This window comes from Phalangium opilio, unplaced genomic scaffold (genome assembly GCF_054372755.1).
Source record: "Phalangium opilio isolate 3A_F unplaced genomic scaffold, DU_Popi_V2 ptg000009l_1, whole genome shotgun sequence".
Taxonomy (NCBI): Eukaryota; Metazoa; Arthropoda; class Arachnida; order Opiliones; family Phalangiidae; genus Phalangium; species Phalangium opilio.
In genome coordinates, this window is record NW_028324146.1 from 1081417 (window position 1) to 1109300 (window position 27884).

Sequence of the window (27884 nt, forward strand, 5' to 3'; positions counted from 1 at the left end):
TTAGAATGTATGGACAAAAAAAATTAATTATGAGATTTTAACATCGTTGTTTTTTTAGTAAATCAAAACTTCTTGAAGTTGCTAATTCACAGTTTTATTATACCATAAGAGGATTTTTTTACCCCTTTATAACCTTTATTTTTTAACTATCCGTGGCCTCGGCTTCACCGCTCTACGTCTATACCTTGCTCTAATATTGCAGCAGTCGACGGGGTCATGAAGCTGAGCTTAAGTATATTTTACGGTACTAAAAGCGCCCCCAAGCGGGAAAACACGGCGAACTAAATTAGTTAAAAAAATATTCTCGCTTCGCTACACGCATGGGCCTAGTTCATTTCGGAGGCTCAGTTTCTAGCTTATTTTTAGCCTATATAAGGGAAGGAAAATTTTCACCCTTGCTTCGTCGATACAAAAATTATAATTGAGAAAATTGAGATTAGAGTTCTAGAATATCACAACTCTTCTTAGAAAATAAATTTCATAACTATAGCTGTTTAGAGCAGAGTCCTGTACGGGCCGGGCTTTCCACATTTGAAAATTTTATCGGACCAGGCCGGGTCGGGCTTTTCAAATTTTGGAAATTAAGGGGCCGGGTTTTTTTCATATTTCAAAATTTCCAGAACTTGTTTCTCCTTTAATCCAAATTCAAATGAAAGATAATTTAAATGGAAAATATGGTCTCACCGATTTGGTCTTGGGACTATTTGGTCTCGTGATTTTTTGGTCTCGTGATTTTTTGGTCCCGTGATTTTTTGGTCCCGTGATTTTTTGGTCTTGGGACCATGTGGTGTCGTGATTTTTTGGTGTCGTGATTTTTTGGTCTCGTGATTTTTTGGTCTCGGGACTTTTGGTCTCAGTACTATTTGGTCTCGTGATTTTACGGTCTCGGTACTATTAGGTCTCGTGATTTTTTGGTCTCGGGACTATTAGGTCTCGTGATTTTTTGGTCTCGGGACTATTAGGTCTCGTGATTTTTTGGTCTCGGGACTATTAGGTCTCGTGATTTTTTGGTCTCGGGACTATTAGGTCTCGTGATTTTTGGTCTCGGGACTATTTGGTATCGTGATTTTTTGGTCTCGGGACTATTTGGTATCGTGATTTTTTGGTCTCGGGACTATTTGGTATCGTGATTTTTTGGTATCGGGACTATTTGGTATCGTGATTTTTTGGTCTCGGGACTATTTGGTATCGTGATTTTTTGATCTCGGGACTATTTGGTATCGTGATTTTTTGGTCTCGGGACTATTTGGTATCGTGATTTTTTTTGGTCTCGGGACTATTTGGTATCGTGATTTTTTTTGGTCTCGGGACTATTTGGTATCGTGATTTTTTGGTCTCGGGACTATTTGGTATCGTGATTATTTGGTCTCGGGACGGTTTTGTCTCGTGATTATTTGGTCTCGGGACGGTTTTGTCTCGTGATTATTTGGTTACCTAATTAGTTGCCACCTTTTCCAAAACAGTGGTCCCTATAATTCGTTGCCTCCTTTTCCAAAACAATGGTCCAAATAATTAGCTGCCACCTTTTCCAAAATACTCTCCTATTAATTATCTGCCACCTTTTTCAAAATATTTCTATTATTGCTAATAAATTGTTCGTGCTAAGAGGCGGGCTTTTCATACTCATATAAATAATCTTTTTACCTCAAAACAAGGTTGGGTTGGGTTGGGTTGGCTTAGGCTAGGTTTGGTTAGTTTAGGTTCGGTAAGGCTAGGTTTGGTTAGGTTGGGTTAGGCTAGGTTTGGTTAGGTTGGGTTAGGTTTGGTTTGGTTTGAATGGGTTGGGTTAGGTAAGGTTTGGTTTGGTTCGGTTAAATTTGTCTGGTTAAAAAAATGCTGAAGGGGTGATAATTATTTTAAAACGAGACTTTCTTGTCCAGAGACCAATTTGTCCCGAGACCCAATTGTTCCGGGACCAATTTGTCCCGAGACCCAATTGTTCCGGGACCAATTTGTCCCGAGACCCAATTGTTCCGGGACCAATTTGTCCCGAGACCCAATTGTTCCGGGACCAATTTGTCTCGAGACGAAAGTGTCCCGAGACCCATTTGCTCCAAGACCCAATTGTACTTAGACCAATTTTTCCCAAGACGAAATCGGCGAGATCAAATCAACCGTAAATGAGTATAAGCTTCCAAGAACAAATGTGACGAACAATTATCAAAAGAAATGAATAATACATGACGCTAAAGCAATTATGAATTCAATTCATGGATGTTATGTAAAAAATAGGAAAATTACAACTGCTGCACTACGCCAGGCCTGTTCAATTAATGCAATGTGTCTGGCCGGGGCGAGCTTAGTCAATGCGTGTAACGGGTCGGGTCGGAAAACCAACTATATACTCGGACCCGGGCCGTGTTTCAGACTTTTTCAAATTGCTCATTCCTGGGCCTGGCTCGGATCGGGCCTGAAAAACTCGACCCGTGCAGGTCTCTCGTTTAGAGATAGTCGAAGGGGGCACGTAATATAGTAGCCTTAGAAACGTTCGTAGATGGTGAAATAACAAACAAGTTATTTTAGTTTCAAACACTTAATTTTATTTAAAAACAATTTTCATCAAAATAATTTTCATTTAAATATGGCGACGTTACCACGAATGGTTTTTTTATTAATTAATTAATGGGGTATTGTCAAGTTTTTAATGTACTCTAGAACGCGAGTATCGTGTAAGATTTGCATGTGATCGACGCCGTTATACGATTGGGTGTAAACTCCTTGACTTTGCGCCGATTTCCAACGAGAACAACCTTCCAGACTGACAAGGTTCACGGTTCCATCTCCCTCCCCGGTCACCAGCCTCGGGTTCTCGTCAGGGAATTTGTCACTCGTGTATATAGCTCTGCAAATTTATGGGGAAAAATAACTAACTACCATAAGAAGCGTAATAGAAATAAGTATGGTATCATAAGGTATGTTCCATAAGTATAACACTACCTATACTTCGTATTTTTAGAGACTTACAGCTCAAACTAGTTCGAGGGAGAACGACGGAAGCGAGAATTGAGTCCTACACTCGGTTCATTTTGCCTATCTAGTCTGCATTACTAAGCCCTAATTGACAACACCTCACCAGGCGTCGCTTTACGAGACTCTCAGACCAAAGTCACTTCGCGACAAGCTCTCAGTAACCAGTGACAAACTTATGGAACAAATCTTACGAACTTATGAATGTATGCACTTCCCATTGCGTTACTAATATCAGAAGGGGATAATAGAAGAAGGATGACACTCTGTATCCTCTTAATACTTTAGTTATGTAACGTCATTCTTCCCAGGCTCACCCTTTCGGTTCGCTCTCCCGCTCAACAAACTTCAGATGGAAATCGCACCGTGGGGTGAATTTTATAATTGTATGGCAATAAATCCCCAGCAATCCACCCACAAACCTTGTCTTGGCGTGGGACAAAAATTCACAAGCACGTCTTGGCAATAGTTAAGCGCTAATAGAGCAATGATGAGGGAACTATTTATGTATGTAATTCCGTTTAGTAACCTTGCTCCAAATGTTCCGATGTTGGGAAGAATGACGTTACACTTACCCCGCTTTGTGGTACACTTCTCTCGAAGAGAAGTATTATATACTTCGGCTAATACTAAGGTGTTGTTCCCTGTTACGCTATAGATTGGGATTTTGTCTGAAACCGAAACTAGATAAGAAACTCTAACCTTGACCATCGATTTGTTTTTCGAATTGAAGGGTGTTCTAATTTATTATCCCTATCACCCTTCCGCTTTTATATCGTACTTCTTGAAACGCCGCCATCTGTCGACCACTTCACTACACTACACCACGTACAGTGCATGGGCGTCACGCGTAGCGATGACTATAAGCATGGGCCAAGAATAGTAAGAGGACTAGGCAGTTGCAAGCTTCTACGCGCAAACGATTTCGTCTTTCTAAAAAAACAGCCTTCCCGTATCAGCGGGGCTTAAAATAGGGGAGTAACCGGAATTGGGGTCAAGCATTTCCGGCTACGGCCAACTTTGCGCGATCTCGGTTGGCCGTAGTTCAGAGTATTGCCCTTTAAATATGGCGGTTTAACAAATTTATCTTGTTTTAATTTTAACCCAAACCTTGGGCCAAGAATAGTTAAACGGTACGGCAAAGGATAAAGTTAAGTATTTTAATTTTTCAAGATGGTTAAAAATAAGCTCTGCGCTTTACCTAAATGTAGGCATGATAAACTTATGGTAATAGTGATAGTCGCTACTTTCATAAACCGTACATGAAAGGTGTTGAGTTTATAGGGTTTCCTAAACTAAAAACCAAGCCTTTGCTATGCAAACAATGGGCGGATTTGGCTGGCTAAATTTTGGCTCAGCTGCTCTTAGGCCTTGTCACACTCACGCATGCGCTGAAGTTTGAATTATATTTTCCGGATTTTTGAGCCACGTGATTTGACCCCAAAGAGTGACGAAGTTCCGCTTTTCGATAAATTAAGCCCATAGATCGCGCTACTAGTGGCCGTTTTTTCCGTTGGACGCCTTTTCGCGACCCTGCCTAGTCCTCTTACTATTCTTGGCCCATGCTATAAGGGTAATATAAGGCGTAAGACCTCATATAAGCAGTTCCCATATGCAGCGGTTCTCATGAACGCGGCGCACCGTTACGGCAGTTCCCAATGGCGCAGTACAACCAAGAAGTGAAGAAATATAGTCGTTTATTATGGTGTAGGGGTTTGGTTATTTGAACCCCAGTAGTATTAGGGTTAGCTTAGCTTATGATGATCGTGTTGTATTTAATAGACCCAACTAACAAATAAATAAGTTTGCTTGGAATAGTCTCCATCTAAGGGATAGGATCACGTGACTAACAAAGTTGATTGTAGTGTCATCTGTCGTTGAGCGACGAAAATAAATCTCTAATTTTTCTGATTGGATTAGAGTCTTACTCAAATCAAGCCAATCAGGTCATCCCTTTCTCGCCTCAAAACCCGAGAACGAGATCTGAGCCGTTATAAAAATTCAAACGATTTGTTGGTTGGGTCTATAGGTAAGGTAAAATGTAAGGTTAAGAATTGTTCAACACTCAATCTAAAAAGTGCTATTTCCGAAAACAGCAGTTTTCAACAACGCCGCTGTTTGTATGGTATCGCGGTTGCTATTTCGGGAACTACTCATACAAGGTACACCCTATATAAGGGATGGTGGTTAGAGTTGCCCTTGATCTCCAACCATCATATCTTAAGAACATTAAGAATTACGAAAATCAATGGGAAGCGGGACGTACGGTACATACTGGATAGGGTGCTTACCGTTCCATGGTCTCAACTCCAACTCCGTAGAGACAATGGACTTCGACTCCGGGTGGCTTGAAATTTTGCACGATGTCTCTAGAGTCCAACCACATCTGGTATCCAATTGGCCAGCTAATATCGTTAAAGAACTCTTCGAGATTTCCGAGCGAGTAATTTTTACTCTTCGATAGGATAATAGGATCCGATTCGGACCAAAAATGTTTGGATGGCATCAGAAAAGCCAAACTGGGCGAAGTACGCTGTTCCTTGCGAACCGTTAATGGGTTCACAAACACTACTCCGACATTGTCGCCTGCGAGAATTCCGTTGAGAGAATTGTTATCTCTATTGTCTTTGCAATTGATTGTTAAAATTCTAGTGTATGTCTGACGTAATATGTTTTAGACGTGTTTACCGGAAGTGAATGTCTTCATGGCTTTGATGGCTCCACCCCAAGGTCCGCCCAGACTGACTAAACTCTTGACGTATTTGTCCTTCCACATTTGGGGTTGTTGATTCAACAAGTACAAAGTATTGAGGCAACCCGAACTGTGGCATATCAAGATACAACTCTGCTCGTTATTGTCGGCGTACGTATCTTCGATTAACTTGATGGATTTCGCGAAGAAATCGTCCATTTCGTCTGCAAACACAAAACCATTATTTACGCAGTGCGGCAAGGAATATTTCAACTATAAGCAGACATGCACTTCAAGAAAGTGTAAGGGTGTGGTCCCTATCATCTTACAGATGTTGTGGTTGATGTCTGGAAACGGAAGTAAATGATCAAACCTAACAACCATCGATGTAGAACTCAACTTGCATTATGTTTATAACTTATTCTGCCCTAACCCTCAACGGCCGGGGCTCATTGTTTCTAACAAAAGTTACTTTTCATTGGAAACATAAAAAAATATCAAGTTGGGTTTCCATCCAATCATGTTTTACTCGAGCAATAATCAACACACCTTCAATTTTTACAACGAGTGTTTTTGGTACTTGTTCTAATGATAATTGGTTACTTACTCGGAGCTTTCCGGAAATCAAAGGGCGTCCCCTTTATGGAAACGTCGCGTTGGTAACCGAGCGGGATTAGAGCCTCGACGATCGTCGAAAAGTAACGACCTCAATTTTGGAAGCATTTCGAACCGTTAAAATTTTGAAACGATAGGCCTAGTCAAAAGGACAAGGCAATCTTCAACAACTCTTCGTTAATGTTCACTGGAGAAAAACTAAAGGTATTCTTCCGTTCTCTCATAACCAAGGCAAAAAGAAATAACCCAGAAAGTGAACAATGCACGCGGGGAGGTCTTCCTATAGTGTAGGCTATACCATAAGTTCCAAAGATATGTTCCATAAGTTTGTCACTGATTACTAAAAGCTTGTTATGAAGTGACGTAGGTCATATATTAGAGGTAAAGCGACGCATGGTGAGGTGCTGTCAAAGTCTTAGCACAGATTAAATAAGAAGATGGACTGCAAAACCGCGTGTAGTCAATTCGGAACCGTCCATAAACTGCGTCACACTCTTATGGGGGAAGGGGTTTCTAAATTTGTGACGGTCCGTGAAAATGGGGGAGGGAAGGGTTCTTATTATTTTGAAGGTTATAAAAGAAGCACATCCAGACATTAAAGTTCTAAAGCTCAATCAGAGGCTAACAACATTTGCAAAAAGCTGAAAACAGAAGAGAACTTTTAATTTCATGCCGACCAAAATATTTCTGAGTGGAACGCCATATCAATCAAGAAAAAGGGGTCTCTTTTCAAATTAATCAAATTAAAGTTTTAAATTTAAGACAAATCATAGTGTGTTGCGGGGGGTCAATGTAATGTGACGTGGTGTTTAGGTGAGGGATCTGAGAAGACGTGACGAAGCATGATCTGGGGCGACGGGGCGCAAGAAAATGCTTTTTTTTCACGTGACGTAGTTTATGCACGGTCTCTTCTCACTTTTTTTTCGTTCTTAAACTAGCTCTCAGCAAGTCTCTAGCATTACGAAGTATAGGAAGTGTCATATTTGTGGAACATTATAACTTAGGCTATACAAAGTAAAATTATGTTTACGACGTCCACTAACCCTCCAAGTCTTGACCTCTTTCTCTCTAACTTCTCTTTATTGATCAATCACCGATCTATTTTAATATTACCAGTTAACTTTTGTCAACTTGTCTCCTCTGAACGTAGACAATTTTGTTCATGCAACCGAGGAATGTTTTGGAAATTATCATGGCGCTTATCATAGACTTCGTTCTCATTTGAATAAAAGCAAGTTGCTGAAAGTAACATCCGCTAACTCCCTCTGTTATTCAAAGGCCCTTGTCTACCGTGGACAGTGGGGAGTGAATATTATACAACAGGGCATTTATCGAGGGTTTTGTTGAAGATTGCCAGTCTGTTTAACTGAAAACTTCGTCTCTCTTACTAACTCCAATTCTGCTCTGATCCAAAAATTCAACACCAATTGCTGCAAAACCATTGAGAATGTAAGTTCTCTCGCATTCACGAAACCAGAAGTAAGATAAGGGACTAGAAGTAAAGAGCTCTAGCATTGGTAATAGATCCTGGCACTAGTGAGCAAATTTGAGGATTTTATGCCGCTTCCATCGCGCCTACACTAGAGAGAAAAAAATTGGTCGAGTTCCAAAAACATTTCCTACCCCCTTCCCCTGAACCTAAAAGCCGCGGAACACGGACGCGGGTGCTTGAATCTAGTTCGGCCGTCTACCGCCACGAGCGTCCCACGTTTTGGAGGGAAAACTCAGAAACTGCTACCAGAGGGCCAACCGTTGGTCCGTTATCAAGAATATTCACTTTCGTCAAGTGAAGAATTTGGTTAGCGCAGTACTTCTAGTCTCATCTTACTACTGGCGAAACGTACCTATAAACTTTGCAATCTTACTTTTTCCGAAATTTGGAACTCTTATTTGTACACCGGGAGAGTTGCTGGTGGTTCGGGTGACGTTGTCATAAACCAAGCGCATGTTGTCGACCCAACACTCCATGATGTAGGGAATCAACTGCTCCAAGTTCAACCAAATATCGAACCAATCCGATTTCTTCTCGCAGAAAAAGTGAGGCGTTTCCGGTTTGTCCAGTTTAGCTTCGATTTGACTTCCTCCATCACCGGGTACTAAACATAAACAAGTCTTTGATGAAATTGAGAATGAAACAATCGGACAAACATTTTTCAAAAGATTTAGATTAAAGGCGAGCTGTTAGCCGCGGCGTCGCTCGCGTGTAATAAGAACTTCCATCAAAATGATTTAAAGAATGGGTAGATTTTACTGATTCGACTAATATTTTTGTAGCACCCTAGGAGCGAAGGCACTCGGTGTTGCCCGTCAGCCCCTAGGGATGCATTTTTTATTACTATTCAGGCTTACATTATTCCATAAAGAAGGGTTTTTAAGTTTTTGGCCGCCATTTAAAAAGATGGCAACAAATCGAACCCGAAAGACCATTCAGCCCGTCTATAGGTTAAAGGAAACCAGTGAACTAAATATTTGCGAAATCGGTTGAAACGCGCGGACTTTGTTGCATAGAGAAGATTTTTCACATTTCTGGACGCCATTTATTAAGACAGAAAAAAATTGGTCGAGTTCCAAAAACATTTCCTAACCCCTTCCCCTCAACCTAAAGCCGCGGAACACAGACGCGGGTGCTAGAATCTAGTTCGGCCGTCTACCGCCGCGAGCGTCTCACGGTTTGGAGGGAAAATTCAGAAACCGCTACCAGAGGGCCAACCGTTGGTGTGTTATCAAGAATGTTCACTTTCGCCAAGTGAAGAATTTGGTTACCTCGATACTTCTAGTCCCTTATCCTACTTCTGGTCTTACTTAGAATAACAGGATGTCGTGTTTGAGTGTTGGACGATGAGCCACGGGTAATTTGATTGGTCTTCAAACTCCCTTCTCTGTCCGCGGTCTGAGTGTCATCAATGGTGTAAGCTTCGGCTTCCCCGATAGACCTGATAACTTCATTATTGTTTTCATCGGTGGAGATTATTCGTGGGATGTAATTGGATTGAAAAGAAGGAATTAACGATGACGCTCCGAGCCGAGAGACGATCGCCAAAATCGTGAAAATGGTCACGATTTCCGTTGAAGACAGACCAAGTGATTTTCGTACCATACTCGATCAGTTTAGGATAGGGTTGTCACGATTCAGGGAAATCTGGAAAATGTTAAAACAGTTAAAATGGACGAAAATGTCAGGGAATTTCAAAAGATAAGGGAAAATGTCAGGGAATTTCAAAAGAAAAGGGAAAATGTCAGGGAATTTCAAAAGATAAGGGTCAAAATGTCGGGTAATTTCAAAAGTGGCTCAAAATATCAGGGAATTTAAAAAATTAGAGAAAAAATTCTGGTTATTTGAAAAATAAGACAAAATTCCCTGGGATTCTGAAAAATGGGACAAAATTCTCTGGGAATTTGAAAAATGGTTCAAAATTGTCTGGGAATCTGAAAAATGGGACAAAAATGTCTGAGAATTTGAAAATGGGACAAGGAATCTGAAAAATGGGACAAATATGTCTGGGAATTTGAAAAATGGGACAAAATTGTCTGGAAATTTGAAAAATGGAACAAAAACGTCTGAAAATTTGAAAAATGGAGCAAACATGTCTGGAAATTTGAAAAATGGGACAAAGGTATCAGGGAATTTGAAAAATGGGTCAAAATATTAGGGAATTTTAAAAATTGGACAAAAATGTCTGGAAATTAGAAAAATGGGACAAAAATATCTGTAAACTTGAAAAATGGGACAAAAATATCACGGAATTTGGAAAACGGGTCAAAATATCGGGAAATTGAAACTGAAATTGACTTCAAATTGTGGCAACCAATGAGTTAAAGCTTCGTTTAGCTAAAGAGAATTAAACATACTTACCACCACGCAGACGGAATTTGAGTAATTCGCCCTCTAAAATGTTTACCCGAATAAAAAGAGTCTATTAATAAAAATTTAAATTGTAATTAAATTGAAATAAGCGAAAGGCACGAGAAATGTCAAGAACTATCTGTCGTATTTTCTTGTCAATTGCAAAATGAACAAACATTTATTTTTTACAAAGAATCGTTCCACTCTCGGCGATTAAAGTGTAAGCTTATCCAGAAGTAATACATCAATAATAAGTTTGCCATGGCTGTAAAAATATTGTTGCACTACTACAGCATTGTCATTACTAATTAGTTAATGTGGAAACAGACCAATGAAATGAAAACAAAACACAGAGTTCATTTCCTTTCCCATTACATTGTTGTCTGGCCCAAACTATAATTCTAATTATTATTATGTATATATAATATGATATATAATATAAATTATTATATAACAATTATATAATAATTATATAATTTCGATGATAAAGAAATGTTAACTTATATTGGGATTGTTACTTTTATTTTATTCAAAGTGTTGATAAGTTCATGGCGATAACATAAGATCGACTGAGGCAAGTTGCTGACAACATATCCACTACAATTGTTCTTTGACTTCAAGGGACACTTAAAAGGCCGGGATCCAACAAACAGTACCGAATTAAGAATGGGTGACAGCAGAAGTAAGATGAGACTAGAAGTAAAGAGCTCTAGCATTGGTAGTAGATCCTGACACTAGTGAACAAATTTGAGGATTTTATGCCGCTTCCATCGCGCTTACACTAGGTTCGGTTCCAAAAACATTTCCTACCCCCTTCCCCTCAACCTACAGCCGCGGAGCACGGACGCGGGTGCTTGAATCTAGTTTGGCCGTCTACCGCCACGAGCGTCTCACGTTTTAGATTGAAAATTCAGAAACCGCTACCAGAGGGCCATCCGTTGGTGTCTAATCAAGAATATTCACTTTCGACAAGTGAAGAATTTGGTTAGCCCAGTACTTCTAGTCTCATCTTACTTCTTTTTTGCAGTGTGCAGACTGGAGACTTTGAACGGAGTCGATTGTATAATTAAGCGAGGAAGGTAAGCGGGTTGGCTTGGAAGGTATTCTCGTACGCTTATTTTGAAAGATTACGTAAGTTTAGAGCGTTTAAGTATCTCTTTGACGAAGGCCCTTAAAAATAGTGAATAACTTGATAAGGTGAGGATAATAATGGCGCCCGCCTTTACTAATACGCTTACGAAAGAAAGTCTACGCCAAACACGTGTCAATAAGCTCTTTAGAACCGTCAAAGGTAAATGAGAATAAGTCTTCACCAAATATTTCAACAAATTTCATAAAAATTCTGAAATCTTTAGACTCCCTACCAATATCTGATTGAAGGTAAGAGGAAGGACTTAAAAGATGTGTCGTTCAACCCCTCGCTTCTCCTTCCAAAGGTTTCATTGGCTCTCTCAAAGCCCTGACTGAATGACTGACTGACTGACTGATAATCAATGCCCAGTCCAAACCGCTTGCCCTAGAAGGCTGAAACTTTGCAGGAACGTTATTCGTAAGTAGTAGGTGCGTACTAAGAAATATTTTTCCAATCCGCCGCCATCTTAATAAATGGCGGCCAGAAATGTAAAATATATTCTCTATGCAACAAAGTCCCCGCGTTTCAACCGATTTCGAAAATATTTAGAACACTGGTTTCCTTTAACCTATAGACGGGCTGAATGGTTTTTTGGGTTCGATTTGTTGCCATCTTTTAAAATGGCGGCCGAAAACTTTAAACCCTTCTTTATCGAATAATGTCCGCGTGAAAAGCAATAAAAAAATGCATCCCTAGGGGCTGACGGGCAATGCCGAGTGCCGAGAGTCAGTCAGGACTTTGATTTATATAGATATAGATTTTTCTCGCTAATTGCAGCCAACAATTATAACTACTAAAATTCGTTTAAAATCATCACCGAGTCTTGTAATGCAAAGTTACCGATGTATCCGATTCTAATTTCTAATGCTTTTTTGCGTGTAATACAAATTTTAATTGTTAAGCAATTTGCAAAAATGGCAAGGAATCAGTAAGCCAAGTCCCAAACATTTAAATGAGGCCTAAATTGGACTTGTTAGTGGACGAACCCTGAGATTAAGAAGGCCCGACTTTAACAATTAGTGGTAAACTTTAGTAAACGTGTCACGTTACCTCTCAGAATTTAAGAAATCATCTATTACGTCATAACTAAATACAGAATGGAAAAGATGTTGTCACGGCGTCGGGTGTTAGATTTCTGTAGACGTTATTCCGTAAAGACTTACTTTCACAGACTTATGATAGAACAATTGAAAGATAATCATCGGTAGTGATAGTGGCCCTGATACAAATATTGAAATTTAGCGTGCTTGACTCGAGAGCGAGACCAAATGTTTGTTGTTGTGTTTTATTTATTTATTTTATGGGTTTCGAGGCAATTGGATGCAAAGTCCGGCATTCTTTCGTAATACCTCGTGTTGCTCAAGTCGAAAAATGAGAATCACCTAACCTCCGTTTCACCCGACTAAGATTTTAGTGATTTTCGACCTTAGGCACGTTCCCTTTTTACCTCTCCGAGTGACGTATGTCACGGAGAGGTATTACACCGGCCGTATCTGTGTGTCTGTCTGTGTGTGTGTCTGTCTGTCTGTCTGTCAGACCCCACGTGACCGCGTTCGCAGTTTACAAATCGGAGCAAACAAATACCCGATTTCCGGAACGCGTTCGCGGTTCACGGAAATTTGGCCATTCATCTACCAACACCAGTCTTTACTAACAGGCTTCTAAGGACCACAATCTGCTAGTCTTTGTCCATCCCACATGGACACTAGCCTGTACTTGCTGGTTCGTAAGCACCATCATCTTCCGTTCTTCGTCAATCCCACATTGACACCAGCTTCAATGCACCGCCATCTTCAGTTATTTGTCCATTCCGGCTTCTTCTCCATCGTTATCGTTTAGTTTCAAGATATACGCGGCGATCGGCTAGGGTTACGAGAAACGTCTAGCCTCCCAATGGCAGGGCTTCCACCATCGGTTCACGCGAATGCGCTTTTTACCTCTCCGTGTGACGTAGTCCAGGAGAGGTTCTGTAACGGCCGTGTCTGTGTGTGTGTGTCTGTCTGTCTGTGTGTCTGTCTGTCTGTCCGTTGTTACACCCACGTGACCGCGTTCGCAGTTTGCGTATCGGAGCAAACGTGTTCGCCATTTCCGAACTGCTTTCGCAGTCACGGAAATGGCTCCTCTACTTGAGTTCTCACACCACCATCTTCTAGTCTTTGTCCATCCCACACAGACACCAGTCTGTTCTTACTGGCTTCTAATCACCACCATATTTTGTTCTTCATCCATCCCCATGGACACCAGTCTGTACATAATGGCTTCTAATCACCACCATCTTCTGGTCTTCGTCCATTCCACTTGGACACCAGTCTGTACATACTGGCTTCTAATCACCACCATCTTCTGTTTTTTGTCAATCCCACATTGACACCAGTCTGCACTTACACTGGCTTCTAACACCACCATCCACTGGTCTTCCGTCTATTCCACATAGACACCAATCTGTATCATTGGCTTCTACTCCATTATCATCGTTTGGTTTTAGGATATACGCGGCGATCAGCTAGGGTTACGAGAAACGTCTAGCCTCCCTAAGGTGGGATCGCCACCAAAGGTTTTCGCAATTGCGCTTTTTCCTTACTATTATAATGGAAACGAATCGTATATATACCCCAAAATTTGAAGAATGTGGGCAAGAGGGGTACCCTTCACTTTAAACGTCAATATTAGCAAAGTGTGAGATGATAATAGGTATAACTTTATTTTAAACGATTTAACTATTATTAATGTTAATTATTGAAGATTAAAATAATTAAAAATAATTATATTTATTTAAATATTAAAGATAATACTCTCGTGCAAAGAGAGAGATTATCATCGCCTCCTATATCTGCCAAGGCCCTTGCATGCGATATATTTCATTCATTGCCTCCTATATCTATCAAGGCCCGTGCATTGCGATGTATTTTTCAAAACAACAACCAAAATGGGAAGCTCCTCTCAGAAACATAATAATTTCTTTTCTCTGTATATGAAATGAAAATATGGATAATATTGCGCTCCTTCTTTAATGGTATCAATCCTTGCCTGTCTATTAATATTTTACGTAGTAGTAATACGTTTTTAGCGAAGTTTAGAGAGGATAAACATAAGCGAGATTGTTATGGAAAAAAAATACTGCTTCCACTAATGGGTTTATACTCCTTGTGTCTGTGTGTGTCCGTCCATTGTTACACTAGTGCGTCGCGTAAGCAGTTAGCCTTGTGTTGATGTGTTAAGAAATCATACAGAACCTTAATATTCCCTTTTTCCATAATATAAAGTGAATATGTGGAAGTATTTTTCGTAATTATGATGCATTAAGTACTTTTGTAGCTTTAAAGCTCTGTTTCATTTTGATATTCCAAAGATTTTTTTTAATATTGTTATTTGAAATGGCTGTTTACATATTGCTTAAGCTATACTACATCTGTATATAGAATAATCCTTGGTTTAGTGATTTCATGAAGAAAACTAAGACCTAGACTCCGGCGGGTATTACAAGTATTATCCGCAATAGGCTTAGAGAAATAAAGAGTGAATAATTGAGGCCTGAGGTGAAGTAAACTTGTGGCTTTGATTTTCGTGTCTGTAATGAAGAGACATCAACGGTTCAGAGTGAGCCGAAAGTTAAATACACTCTTAAATAATCATGTAAAGATTTTACAATGGAAGAAAAGATCATGGTGGCAATTTAATTAGTAAAAGGGCTAATGGTGAACGGGTAGTAGCTACAGACTTATTATTCTCTTTATGGTGCGCATTGACTATTAGTGCGTCTAGCTACAATTTAGCTTTGGTGTTATTTAACGTTAACATTCATGTTGGCAAACTAAGAATATTGTTGAGGTGAGACGAGACGATAGTGTTTACACTGCAAACCAGTTGTGAATGTAGCTATCAGAATATAGGCTAAACAGCTGAAGCGCAGACTTCATTTCCTGTTCTTTTCCCCATTGACTGATTTCCATGTGTCCAAGATTTATCCTTATTGGATGTAAAATGTCGTCTGCTTTACTGTACATTCGCTATGTTTGGAATACTGCTTCAATATTTCGTAAATTTTTACTTAAAAAAAAAAAAGAAATAATTCCATATCTAGGTAAATAAGTTTGTAGTAGTAGACCTCTTGACACGGAGAGGTAATATTTTGGTTTTCCCAACTTGTATCTATTATTATAATGGAAACAAATCGTATATATACCCCAAAATTTGAAGAAAGCGGGCAAGAGGGGTACCCTTCACTTTAAACGTCAATATTAGCAAAGTTTCGAAAGATAATAGGAACAACTTTATTTTAAACGATTTAACTATTTTTAAAGTTATTTACTGGCGATTAAAATAATTAATATCATTTATATTAAATTAATTATTTAAGATAAACTTATTTCTATGTAATGACACAAGTGAGAGTTTATATAGAACGAGTAATGAAGATTGCTTCCGAATCGAAACACTACACGCACATCAAAGTTAATATAAAGCGAGTAGGATGATAAGATCTCTTACAAAACGATAACATTTCCTTTTTGCAGAATATTAAATGGAAATATTTTAAATATTTTTCGGCATTACGATTCTTTAAGTTGTTGTGTAGATATAAAGCTCTGTTTCATCTTAATATTCCAAGAACATCTTTTGATATTAACATTTAAAATTTGGTGTTTACTTTTTAATTCAGCTTTACTACATTTATATATAGTGTAATCGCATTTTTTATATTTATTAGATATTATGGATGTTAATTCTTCATCTATCCGCAAGTGTTGAAACGATTGGGTCAGTGAAATAAGATATCCTAGATTTAAACTAGAAATGACCTTGTTTCGCCTCCTCTTATAGAGGTGTTAATGGTTTAGAATGAGCCGAAAGTTAAATACACCCTTCAGTGACACATTTTAGGTCCTCATTAGAATTATTGAGGATACAAAGGAAATAGTTAAATGCTTAAGCCTTTGCTAAAGACCTTGGCAATATTTCGCCAATTTGAACTATGTATTTCCGGTTTTTCTCATTGGCTGCTGGACCTGTGTTTAGAAAGTAAATTCGTCTCGGCTAGGAGAGGTTTATTTTGGTTTCCCAACTGGTTAATTTTACACGGAATTTTAAAGGCCGACTTCCATCGAAAAGAGTTATAGCGAACTGAAAACCGAGCATCGAGTCTAACAATGGAGCGACCGTGCCGATTTTCGAATCCCCGCTGGGGTAAAAGATGGAAGGACTCTAGTTAAGTGAAAACCGTGCAATGTGGTTCTAGCGAACTGAAGATACGCAATAGAGAATTTCCTTCAGGGGAAAGCAAAAATTTGAGAGGAAATAAATTTAAAAGGATTTCTATTGTTCATCTTGAGTTCGCTAGAACTACATTGCACGGCTTTCAGTTAGCGAGAACCCTTCCAACTTTTGACCCAGCGGGGCTTCGAAAACTGGCACGGTCGATTCATTGTTAGTCCCAATGCTCGGTTTTCAGTTCGCTAGAACCCTTTTCGCTGGAATTCGGCCTTTAATTCCGGTAAAATTTAAGAAAGGGCCCAAAGTGCCTGTCCCGGTGCCGGACGCGTACACGATCTGCAAAACGCTGGCGCTCTCAATGAGAGAGAGAGAGAGAGGTAAAACGCAGGCGCGTTCTGAGAGGAAGAGAGATGGCGCCCTCGTAGAGAAATTAATTTCGTTAATTTTGCTTGTACTGTCATTCGTGTTAATGGGTGATGTCACTAAGGTGAGAGGGTTATGACGTTGCCATATATAGAAAGTAAATTATGGTAGCTTGCTGCTTCCCTGGGAGAGAAAAGAGTTAAACTATACGTCGTTTACCAGGCAAATTCAAGGGGGGCTGCCATTGCGTCTTAGTAGTTTTTGATACCGCCATCTAGCTTCGAAGTGAAGCGTAAAATTCGTTATTTTTGTCTCTTTAAACGTCGGTGTTTAAAGCCATCTAGCGTTCAAAAGCAGGAAGTTCATAACCATCGTCTGAAATCCTTTGGCTCGATGAATCCGATGATTTGAACATATTTTTTAATTCTCATTGGTAATTAGTAAGTTTTGAAAAATAAAAATGGCAGATTGGCTTAGAAAATGTTCCGTTCTTGGCTGTAAAAGTAGTGATAGGGATTTTAGGGAGTGGAGATCGCGCGTTTGCAAACTTCATTCGGGGCCTGACAAAGGGTTAACTCTGTGTCATAAAGATTGTTGTTGTCCGCGGCCATTTTTAAAATACGGAATAAAATCAAAGTACAGAAATCGCTCACTAGATGGCATTTACCAAAAACTACTCACATTTTAAAAATGGGAGGTAACCTCGTACATCGCGTATACGGGGATCCACGTGACGTGAGCCGTGTAAAATTAGTATTAAGCCCAGCCCTTGGGCCATCTTGTTTTCTGTACTTTAGTCTTAACCCTGGGCAGGCCTTTCTGTTATTGCGTTTTCTAACGTTGAGTGCGAAAACAATTTAAATCAAAATTTAAGCATTGTACTGTCACTTCAGTGTAAAGGGCTGACGTCGGAAACCCAATTAAAATGTTTATTATTCCGACTGTAAGGTTACGTGATAGATGCGACGAATTTTACCAATTGTACTGTCGCGTCACTGCAAAATAAAATGCGTCAAACATCTGTTTTTATAAAGTTATTTTTCTGGTTTTTGAGACTACAACTACGTTCGAAATGCAATGGGTTTTGCTTTAAGTTTAATCATAAGTTTATCATGACTCTAAGTACACAAATATGGGTTACAACTGGGCATCTTCCGCAGGCTGCTGTGACGTCAGAACTCGTTTAGCGCTAAGATCCGAAGAGAGAAAATTTTGAAATTTCTGTCGCGGTGCCTACTTGATTGCTGAGAAAATAAATAAATATGGATTAAACATAAGAACAATTATCATTCAAAGACACTACGGAGTTTTGGTTAAATTTTCTTGATGCCGGATTCAAACGAATTCCCTGTTTTTTAAGAATTTGTGTTAAAAAACTGTTTGTGAAGGTCAGACAGAGATTAAGCGAGGTCAGACAGAGATTAAGCGAGGTCAGACAGAGTTTAAGCCAGGACAGAGGTTAAGGCGAGGTCAGGCAGAGGTTAAGCGAGATAAGACAGAGGTTAAGCGAGATAAGACAGAGGTTAAGCGAGATAAGACAGAGGTTAGCGAGATAAGACAGAGGTTAAGCGAGATAAGACAGAGGTTAAGCGAGATAAGACAGAGGTTAAGCGAGATAAGACAGAGGTTAAGGCGAGATCTGACAGAGATTAAGCGAGGTCAGACAGAGTTTAAGCCAGGACAGACAGAGGTTAAGCGAGGTCTGACAGAGGTTAAGAAACACCTACTACTACCCTTGTGAATTTCGTTCTCTTTTCATCGACTTCCACTCAAGCCACCTTGTTATATTACTTTGTTGGGAATCAAAGCAACTGTTGTTGAACTCCGAGGAATGCGAGGGGGTCACTAGTTATAAACAGAAGTAAATAGGGTGAAGTGTGTATCTCCAGTTTTACCTAGTATAAGTAAAAACACGGTTTGCGGTGCAAAAATTGAATTCATCCAATCAGAGAGGCAACTTATCCAGAGAGATTTCCTTACACTCGGAACCACACGGTCATAAAGCTAACTAAAATCGTTCAACCTGGATGGACGAAGAGAAAATAGTCTCGGAAGTAGTGTATTCATCCGCGATTTCCCGCCAAAAACGCGATTATGGGAAGGCGCAAATAAAATCACAACACGACACCTCCCGAAACCCCATTAGATATCTAATTCCCCTATAAATGATTGTATGCCATCTATCTACGATTGCTATCATAAGTTTATAAGTGATATGTTCCACAAGTATGACTACACTACCTATACTTCGTAATGCTAGAGACTTGAAGCTCGAGCTAGTTCGAGAACGACGGAAGCGAGAATTGACTACACTCGGTTTTGCAGGACTTCATCTAGCCCTATTTAGTCTGCATTACCAGGAGTTCATAATAACCCCCCTTCGGGGGGAAGTACGAAACTTGCCATAGAGCTAATGGTAAAAATCGCGAACAACAAGATTTTGTCGTTGCGCATACAAAGGACTAGCCTGTTGATGGACATACAACTTTACAGTAGATTGTAGTAGTATCTATACTCCTTGGTTTTCGTTCCAAAACTTGGCTGGGAGCCTGGGATCTCCGTCGTTAAGAAAAATGGCGAGTATGTGGACGTAGAAACACGATGGAATTCTTATATTAAAGATACTGGGAATCAATTTGTCCATACCGTTTTAATTTAACCACGGAATTCTCACACATATCACAAGAAAACATTAATGACTATCGTTTAAATGTTTTGTAGAAAACTAGAAACCATCGCAAAGCCAACTTCTTAGCCAAGGCTTAATGTACACCGCGGCTGACCGCGCCGACAGACGCGACTCGCGAGCCATTTTCGCTCCCGAGTCCCAAAATCACAAGATAAAAATAGTGCTAAACCGGAATATGGGAAATTAATGCGCGTGGGGTAACTATTTCTTTGGGAGTTAAGCGATGTATAAATCCGCTGAGCTTTACGGCGAAACTTTGTTGTTACGGGCTTTTTAACTAGTTTCGTACTTCCCCCCCGAAGGGGGGTTATTATGAACTCCTGGCATTACTAAGCCTTTGACCGCGGCGCCTTACGCACCATGTCAGAACATTTGATTAGGCGCTGCACCTAGCTGGGGGGCCTTATCAGCACCCCCCCCCCCCCAATTGTCGTCCATCATATTCAAAATGTACCTCCGGAAGCGCTGTCAAGGCACAAGAGTTCGGCCAGCGGGCGCGACAACGCCCCTTGAGCAGCTGACGGAAGCGGGACACCGTCAGAAGCGAGCCCAGCCATGAGGTGGTCGGCGACAGGGACGGACTAAGGCGGCAGAAGGCTGCTCGAGGTGACGGAGGAGTTGCCTCCGAGCACAGCAGTGCCATGTGGTCCAGACGTGTATCCGCGGCCCTCAGAGGGTTGCCAAGAGCCGGGGATGAGCCATAGCAACACCTGGACGGGGGCGAGGCGGCCGAGCAGAACGGGCCAGGGGAGGGTCCGAACCAAGGGTGAACCCAAGGAACCCCCTAACCGACACACCGAACTCGGGCCCCCTCCGCCACGACAAGGCCTTTTGCTCTGCTCCAACGGGACGACGACCCGATGGAGCGGAAGGGAGACGCCTGCCTTACTCACCAGGAGTCTTCGCTTTACCTCGAATCTATGACCTACTTCATTCACTTCATGACAAGCTCCAGTTTGTAACCAGTGACAAACTTATGGCCAACATATTGGTAACAACACCTTAATAATTCCTTAACGAAATCCATCTCATGCACTGTGATTAACAAGTTAATTACGATGAGGATAAATAGCCCCAAAGACAAAGACAAATATAGTGTGACGAATAAAAGTTTTTATTTAAAAATTCGGTGGTAAATTAAAATCAACTTCTACGACTAAACTCCATTTGACGTATCCTGTCGAAAAATGGCGTATTCTAAATTTGGAGCTGCCAAACCCCAACAAGTTGACTTAAGGTGTCCATTTGAGTTAGGAGACTTCGGATGGAGCGTAATCGAACTTAAAATCCATAATGTTCATATTTAGAACGCGTTTAAAGGCGGATATACACAGACGTCAAACATAACCAGACTCTCGGATAGCAAAGTCGCGCCCAAATGACTATAAATGATAAGTTTTCGTACGCAAATTTCAAGGCTTTGGTCAGATAGAAGCTGCTAAAATACCGCGGACTCTGGTTGGTCAGACTAAGTCATTTTTGTTCTGATCTGAACAAAACCCGTTCCCATATAGCCAAAGGGTGCGAATTTGAAACGGCCATTTTAAAAATGGATTTCAATAAATATAGTAAAATCAGACACCAAAAAATATTCCTTAATTTTACCAAAAGTATATAGTTAATCATGAGTGTACTTTTGGTTTATACCACTATATACTTTTGATTTTACTGGATTTATACCGCGTTGTTGTTGGCAACTCTTTAACCAATTAGAGACGTGTCACTCTTATTCTAGCGCTCGCTAATAGGCCTTTCATTAATACGCGAAAGGAATCCTGGGTTGTAACAATGGCAAGTCATTTCCTCGAATCAATTCAGTTCTCGCGACGCCATCAATAAGCGAGGCTTAAAACACCCGCGTGAACTGGGAACTTTAAAACAAGTTGCTCCGTCTTCAGTAACGTTTTTTGGGAAGGGATCGATAATTGAAATCGAGCGTCTCTCAATCTTTGAAACTGGTATTATAATTTAAATCAGGTACCAGGTAAAAGCTGGCAACGCCAAAAACAACCTAGTCTGAATAATGAGTCTCCAAGTGCGTCTAATTTAAAGGGACAAGCGAGTGAATTCGACGAAGATCTACTCTTCTACAATCTGCGTAGAAACAATCGATCTTCACTGGCTAATTAAGGTTCTTTCAACACTTGCCAGTCTCTTTATATAATTATTGAAATTGCGCAAATATTTATCGCGAAGTACGCTATTGAGAGATGTATATTGAAAACAGTTGTAGAAGTGGTAGTACAAATAGCGGTAGTACTAATTGTAGCACTAATAGCAGTATTAGTAGTCGTAGTACTAGTAGTAGAATTAATAGTCGTAGTAGTACAAATTGTAGTACTAGTACTAGTAGTAGTATTAATAGTAATACTCGCAGTAGTACTAATCGTAGTACTAATAGTAATACTCGCAGTAGTACTAATCGTAGTACTAATAGTAATACTCGCAGTAGTACTAATCGTAGTACTAATAGTAATACTCGCAGTAGTACTAATCGTAGTACTAATAGTAATACTCGCAGTAGTACTAATCGTAGTACTAATAGTAATACTCGCAGTAGTACTAATCGTAGTACTAATAGTAATACTCGCAGTAGTACTAATCGTAGTACTAATAGTAATACTCGCAGTAGTACTAATCGTAGTACTAGTAGTAGTATTAATAGTAATACTCGCAGTAGTACTAATCGTAGTACTAGTAGTAGTATTAATAGTAGTACTAGTAGTAGTATTAATAGTAATACTCGCAGTAGTACTAATCGTAGTACTAATAGTAGTATTAATAGTAGTAGTACTAGTAGTAGTATTAATAGTAGTAGTATTAATAGTAGTAGTACTAGTAGTAGTATTAATAGTAGTAGTATTAATAGTAGTAGTACTAGTAGTAGTATTAATAGTAGTAGTAGTACTAGTAGTAGTATTAATAGTAGTAGTAGTACTAGTAGTAGTATTAATAGTAGTAGTATTAATAGTAGTAGTACTAGTAGTAGTATTAATAGTAGTAGTAGTACTAGTAGTAGTATTAATAGTAGTACTAGTAGTAGTATTAATAGTAGTACTTGTAGTAGTGTTAATAGTAGTACTTGTAGTGTACTACTACTAGTTGTAGTACTTGTAGTAGTATTAATAGTAGTACTTGTAGTGTACTACTACTAGTTGTAGTACTTGTAGTAGTATTAATAGTAGTACTTGTAGTGTACTACTACTAGTTGTAGTACTTGTAGTAGTATTAATAGTAGTACTTGTAGTGTACTACTACTAGTTGTAGTACTAGTAATAGTTGTAGTATTAGTAGTAGTTGTTGTAGTCTGTGTAGATGCGCCTTAGTTTAGGAGGTAATTATTACAGAGATTGGTAGTAAGGTCGGCGTTATCTCTTGTCGAAAGAGCAGGGTCTATTTGATCAGAGATCCAATTTGGCAATGTTCATGAATATTGCGCCGAATGCGGTATTTGATGGTGTTGGGGCACCTGGTGCTGTTGGTGCCCGACGACCTGCGCGTGCGGCAATGGCGGCGCCTGGTGCCCGTGTACCTGCGGGGGCGGCGCTTGTTGTTGCTGCTGCTGCTGCTGTTGTTGTTGTTGATGTTGATGTTGTTGTTGTTGCTGCTGTTGTTGGCGTTGAATTTTTTGCCGGGCTTTTTTTTTACAGAACTTGGAGAGTCCCATGTCTTTCAGCAAGTGATGGAACGTCGAGCGCGAGAAACTGGGCAAATTGGGGTCCGCGTTGATCTCGCCCATGAATTCGCCCACCGTCGGAGAGTCCTTGCGCGCGCAGTATTGGTGCAACCTCAAACGGATGCTCGTAAGAACAGATTCGTCGTACCTGCAATTCCCAAAATCTACATCTTTAATTGGTTCTTTTAGTTTGGCGCTCGAAAATCTAGTGGCGCCATCCGCTATCTAGGGTTGCCACAATTTGAAATCATTTTCATAATTCAAATTTTAGACTTTCTCTCTGACCTTTTGAGGTCAAAAACTACTTGTCAATGTTAATGTTGAAAGGGGTGACGCGTCGCCATACCTTGTTAAATAACCGAGTTTAAGGGTGGGTTAGCTAAAGGAGGTAAAAGATGGTTATATAAAGGAGTCAAATAGTGGGTAAGCTAATCGAGTCAAAGAGTGGGTTAGCTAAAGGAGTTTAAGGGTGGGTTAGCTAAAGGAGTTTAAGGGTGGGTTAGCTAAAGGAGTTTAAGGGTGGGTTAGCTAAAGGAGTTTAAGGGTGGGTTAGCTAAAGGAGTTTAAGGGTGGGTTAGCTAAAGGAGTTTAAGGGTGGGTTAGCTAAAGGAGTTTAAGGGTGGGTTAGCTAAAGGAGTTTAAGGGTGGGTTAGCTAAAGGAGTTTAAGGGTGGCTTAGTCCCAACCGAGTGACAGGGTGGCTTAGTCCCAACCGAATAAAAGCGCCATCTCGTACACATATGGTGAAAATATTTTCCTTAACAAACTGGATATTATTTCCCCACATAAAATTTGACATGCATGGGCCTAGTTCATTTCGGAGGCTCCGGTTATTATTATCATTTCAATTCAAAGTTGCGTTTCAACAAACCCGCTCATTTGCACGAATTAGCAACAATTAAAGCCACGTTCACACTTACATGGGAAACCAGTTCGAAGCGATTCAAAACGCTTCCAAAGTTCAGTGTGAACAAAACTGATATCATGAATCTATCTATATCTATATAAATCAAAGTCCTGACTGACTGACTGATAATCAACGCCCAGCCCAAACCGCTTGCCCTAGAAGGCTGAAAATTTGCAGGAACGTTACTCATGAGTAGTAGGCGCGCACTAAGAAAGATTTTTCCAATCCGCCGCCATCTTAAAAAATGGCGCCCAGAAATGTAAGAAAATCTTCTCTATGCAACAAAGTCCGCGCGTTTCAACCGATTTCAAAAATATTTAGTACACGGGTTTCCTATAACCTATAGAGACGGACTGAATGGTCTTTGGGTTCGATTTGTTGCCATCTTTTTAAATGGCGGCCAAAAACTAAAAAACCATTCTTTATGGAATAATGTCCGCGTGAAAAGTAATAAAAAAAGTCCCGACGGGCTGACGGGCAACGCCGAGTGCCTAGGGTGCTACAAAAATATTAGGCATCAGTAAAATCTACCCTTTCTTTATATCATTTTGATGGAAGTTCTTATTACACGCGAGCGACGCCGCGGGTAACAGCTAGTATAACTATAAATCTGTACAGCTCTATCATATGCCACTTCTATCATGTCGATTTGGTTTGGGTGTTACCCTCCTAGCTTTGACGCGTTTTGCGTAGCTCTAATAGCCAATCACGAGACAAGAGGAAGTGACGTTAGTTTCTAGTTTTCAGGGGTATTTCACATGGGATGGGACTAGTATTAAGTGTATTTTTACCGGCCTTAGCATACAGCACCGACGAAAAACTAAGCAGGCAGCGCTAACAGAAGCGTCTAAAGGTGTGAACTGAGGCGGTTGAAATCGCTCCGAACTGGCAATAAAGAGTGTTTCAAAACTAGTTTGGCAAGCGAGTTGACAACCGACTCCCGTGCAAGTGTGAACATAGCTTTAGAAAGGTCAAAGATGAAAGACACTTACATGTCGAGTCTCTTTTTGCGAACAACATGAGGTCCCACTTTCCTTTTCATAGATCTAGGGGAAACGGGCCTTGGCTCCCGTTTCTGTTTCTTCTGTGGCGGTTGTTGCGTCGTCTGCTGCGTAGTGGAGGAGGCGCTAGTCTCGTGACACGACGTCGTCTGATGATCCAGGCTGTCGTGTCCCTGATTGGCCTCGTCAATGACTAAGACTTGGTCGCTGTTGGGGGCGGGGTCCGTGGCGACCTCGCCCCCTTTGTTTTCCGCGGCGTACATCGAATTTGTTTTCTCCGTTTTGAGCCGGAAGACGGTGGAGACGCTGACGCCCGTCAACATGGCCGTCTCGTTGGCAATGCTCTTCCATGGTTTCTGCGGATTGAGACTGGCCAATTGGAAGAAGACGTTCAGGATGACTTGTTTCGCTTGCGAGTTGATCATTTCGCCCGCTCGCATTTTCTTGAAGAAAGGGTGCGCTTTGTAGTTAGTGCCCATTTTCAAATTTAAGCGACTCATTTTGATCCGCAGACAATTCACTATATTCTTTCGAATTAAATAAAATTAAAGTTAATTAACTTAGACTATTCGCATGGATAAAGAATGCGCGTGAGCGTGAAATTTGTTTTCGCTCTACAGGATCGGCAACTCCCTATCTCGAACGACAGCTTATTCTGGATATACTCTGTTACTACATCGGTTGTCAGCACGCTCAATGCTAAAGCGGTCTCTATGCAACTTAGCCTTGTGCGTGCTGCATAGACATTAGAATACTATTATAAGACGGCGTGCTGTCAAGAGACCAAAACTTCAGGATTTAAAATATCCGCGAGTTTTTTAGCTCGAGTGCACGGACCTCTAGGCCTTAGTTTCAAATACGTGTAGTAGGCTGTAGGCAATTTCACACGTATTTGAAACTAAGGCCTAGAAAGGTCCGTGCACTGGAGCTAAAAAAAAAAAACTCGCGGATATTTTAAATCCTGAAGATCCTCAAGTTTTTCGTCTCTTGACAGCACGTACAAAGCTACGATACATAGAGACCTCGGTTTGGGCGTGCTGACAACCGATGTTGTAACAGAGTATATACAGAATAAGCTGTCGTTCGACATAGGGAGTTGCCGATCCTGTAAAGTGAAAGAAATTTCCTCACGCGCATTCTTTATCCATGCTATTAGCGTAAGTTTATAAGTGATATGTTCCATAAGTATGACAACCCTATACTTCGTAATGCTAGAGAGGCCAACATAGATGGCTTCCAATTCACCTTATTCCCGATGCGTGCGCCAAGGCTTATCGTGCTGTTTCAACTGACAAGTCTCAGTCAGGGAAATGAGCAGGATAATTTTTAAACTAGTCCTTGGGACTAGCGACCCACAAGTGTAGGAAATAATAAACTGGTCTTCGGAGTGGTCCCAGCCTTTGTTCTCCTACCGATTTGCAATTAATAAACAGGTCCTGATGACCAGTAACCCCCCACTTCTTGAATTTAAAAAGTAGTCCAAGCAACTAATAAACTGCTATTTCCCAGACAGGGTCACAAATCGGGGTGAAAAGGAAGGGTCGTCTGCTTCAAAGTCAGTTAAAATCCCACGATAAGCCTTGGCGCACGCATCGAGAATATAAGTCATTAACTTCCAGTTGCAATTAGGCCTATAGTAAGACAAATTTGTAAACACTACTACACTAGATTATAGGGAGCTAACAAATGGCTAGGGGGAAGAGATAGTTTGACGTCACGCAGCCCCCTCTGGTTGGCATTTTTGCGCGTAGAATACTGCTTCCAACCGCTAGGGGGATGAAACTCCAGTAAAAGATAGAAGAGTGTGACGTTTCAGGCTCAGAATTGTTTGCTCTCTATACCCTAAATTTTGAAACGCCCGTTATGTTCTAAAAACTGCAAAAATAATTACTCCGATTTTTCAAAAAAAACTACTAACCCTAACCCCCTTTTAAAATCCCCTCCACCCAGCTTGTTTAAATCTTAAAAGGTTTCATAGCTCTGAAAAACTCCATAGATGTTTTATCCGTTTCTAGTTTATCCGCGCAAATCCTCAAAACGACGCAAAGCCAAAAGTGACATTTTAGAAACCTAACGCAAAGACAATAGACTGAAAGGATTTGTTCTTACTTGAGGTCCGAATAAGAGTTGCGAGGCTTAGAGGGACGCTTTCCCTAATTAAATATTCAAAAATGAAGACTAATTGCCGTTAATTAAAGGCATCTGTGATTAGGAACTGCCCGAAGGCTATACCGCGAGTTGCTGCATTTACCACTCGCTTACTGCGCTCTTACGCTTTTATTATGAACAGTAACGATTATGACGCCGGACACACGACGGAGAAATATACTTATGAAGTTTTGAAGGCACGTTTGTTTATTTCATCGGATCGATACTATAAATATATTACCTGGTTTTCAAAGGTCAGGCAAAGTCAGAATATTTAAGGACTTTGCCGTCTGGAAGAGGTTTTGATCTTAAAATTGGACTTGACTTAAATTCAGATCATTTTCAAATTCTGTCTTAAAGGTCATGACTGGGGGGGGGGGGCGTCAGGGGGTTAAAAAGCAGTCTCGGAAGTAAGGGAAGTGGAAAATAGGCCAGGAAATTTAATAATAGGTCTTCTAAGGGTAGGAGGAAGTTTTGAAATTTTGAAACTACGGTCCAGTAGGCCTAAAAACAAGAAATTCGAATATAGTCCTCAGAGGTCAAATAAAGGTCAGGGAATCTAAAAATAGAACTCTAGAGGTCAGCGAACTTCAGGGAATTAGAAAATGGGTCTCAAATGTCAGCAAACTTCAAGGAATTA

The 27884-nt window shown here is 40.4% G+C and overlaps 3 protein-coding genes and 1 long non-coding RNA gene across 9 annotated transcripts; 2 read left to right on the plus strand and 2 right to left on the minus strand.

Moving 5' to 3' along the window:
- Nucleotides 1-2514: 2514 nt before the first annotated feature.
- LOC149713016 (lysosomal phospholipase A and acyltransferase-like) lies at nt 2515-9371 on the minus strand. 2 transcript variants are annotated; one of them, XR_016370415.1, is made up of 8 exons: nt 9077-9371; nt 8140-8370; nt 7663-7704; nt 6267-6365; nt 5656-5883; nt 5259-5553; nt 3670-3900; nt 2710-2842 (listed from the first exon to the last, which is right to left on the minus strand). XR_016370415.1 is itself a non-coding variant. In XM_089845138.1 (7 exons), exons 1-7 carry the CDS (start codon nt 9369-9371, stop codon nt 2620-2622), a joined length of 1413 nt encoding a protein of 470 aa, XP_089701264.1. In that variant the 3' UTR covers nt 2515-2619. The 2 variants fall into 2 exon arrangements, 1 of the variants encoding a protein (XP_089701264.1); XM_089845138.1 differs by lacking the exon at nt 3670-3900 and having other exon boundaries at nt 2515-2842.
- On the plus strand, nt 4016-11783 carry LOC149713017 (uncharacterized). 5 transcript variants are annotated; one of them, XR_016370421.1, is made up of 5 exons: nt 4060-4996; nt 5064-5129; nt 5193-11249; nt 11316-11409; nt 11474-11783. It is a non-coding gene; the product is annotated as an uncharacterized LOC149713017 (long non-coding RNA). The 5 variants fall into 5 exon arrangements; XR_016370420.1 differs by having other exon boundaries at nt 4016-4117; nt 4888-11249; XR_016370419.1 differs by having other exon boundaries at nt 4060-5129.
- An 8823-nt stretch (nt 11784-20606) lies between these two features.
- Nucleotides 20607-27401, minus strand: LOC149713018 (uncharacterized). Its single transcript, XM_089845145.1, has 3 exons — nt 27206-27401; nt 25088-25623; nt 20607-23337 (listed from the first exon to the last, which is right to left on the minus strand). Exons 2-3 carry the CDS (start codon nt 25594-25596, stop codon nt 22938-22940), a joined length of 909 nt encoding a protein of 302 aa, XP_089701271.1. The 5' UTR covers nt 25597-25623; nt 27206-27401; the 3' UTR covers nt 20607-22937.
- LOC149713019 (uncharacterized) lies at nt 21724-22914 on the plus strand. The gene is made up of 2 exons (XM_089849354.1): nt 21724-22315; nt 22904-22914. Exons 1-2 carry the CDS (start codon nt 21724-21726, stop codon nt 22912-22914), a joined length of 603 nt encoding a protein of 200 aa, XP_089705480.1.
- Nucleotides 27402-27884: the final 483 nt, after the last annotated feature.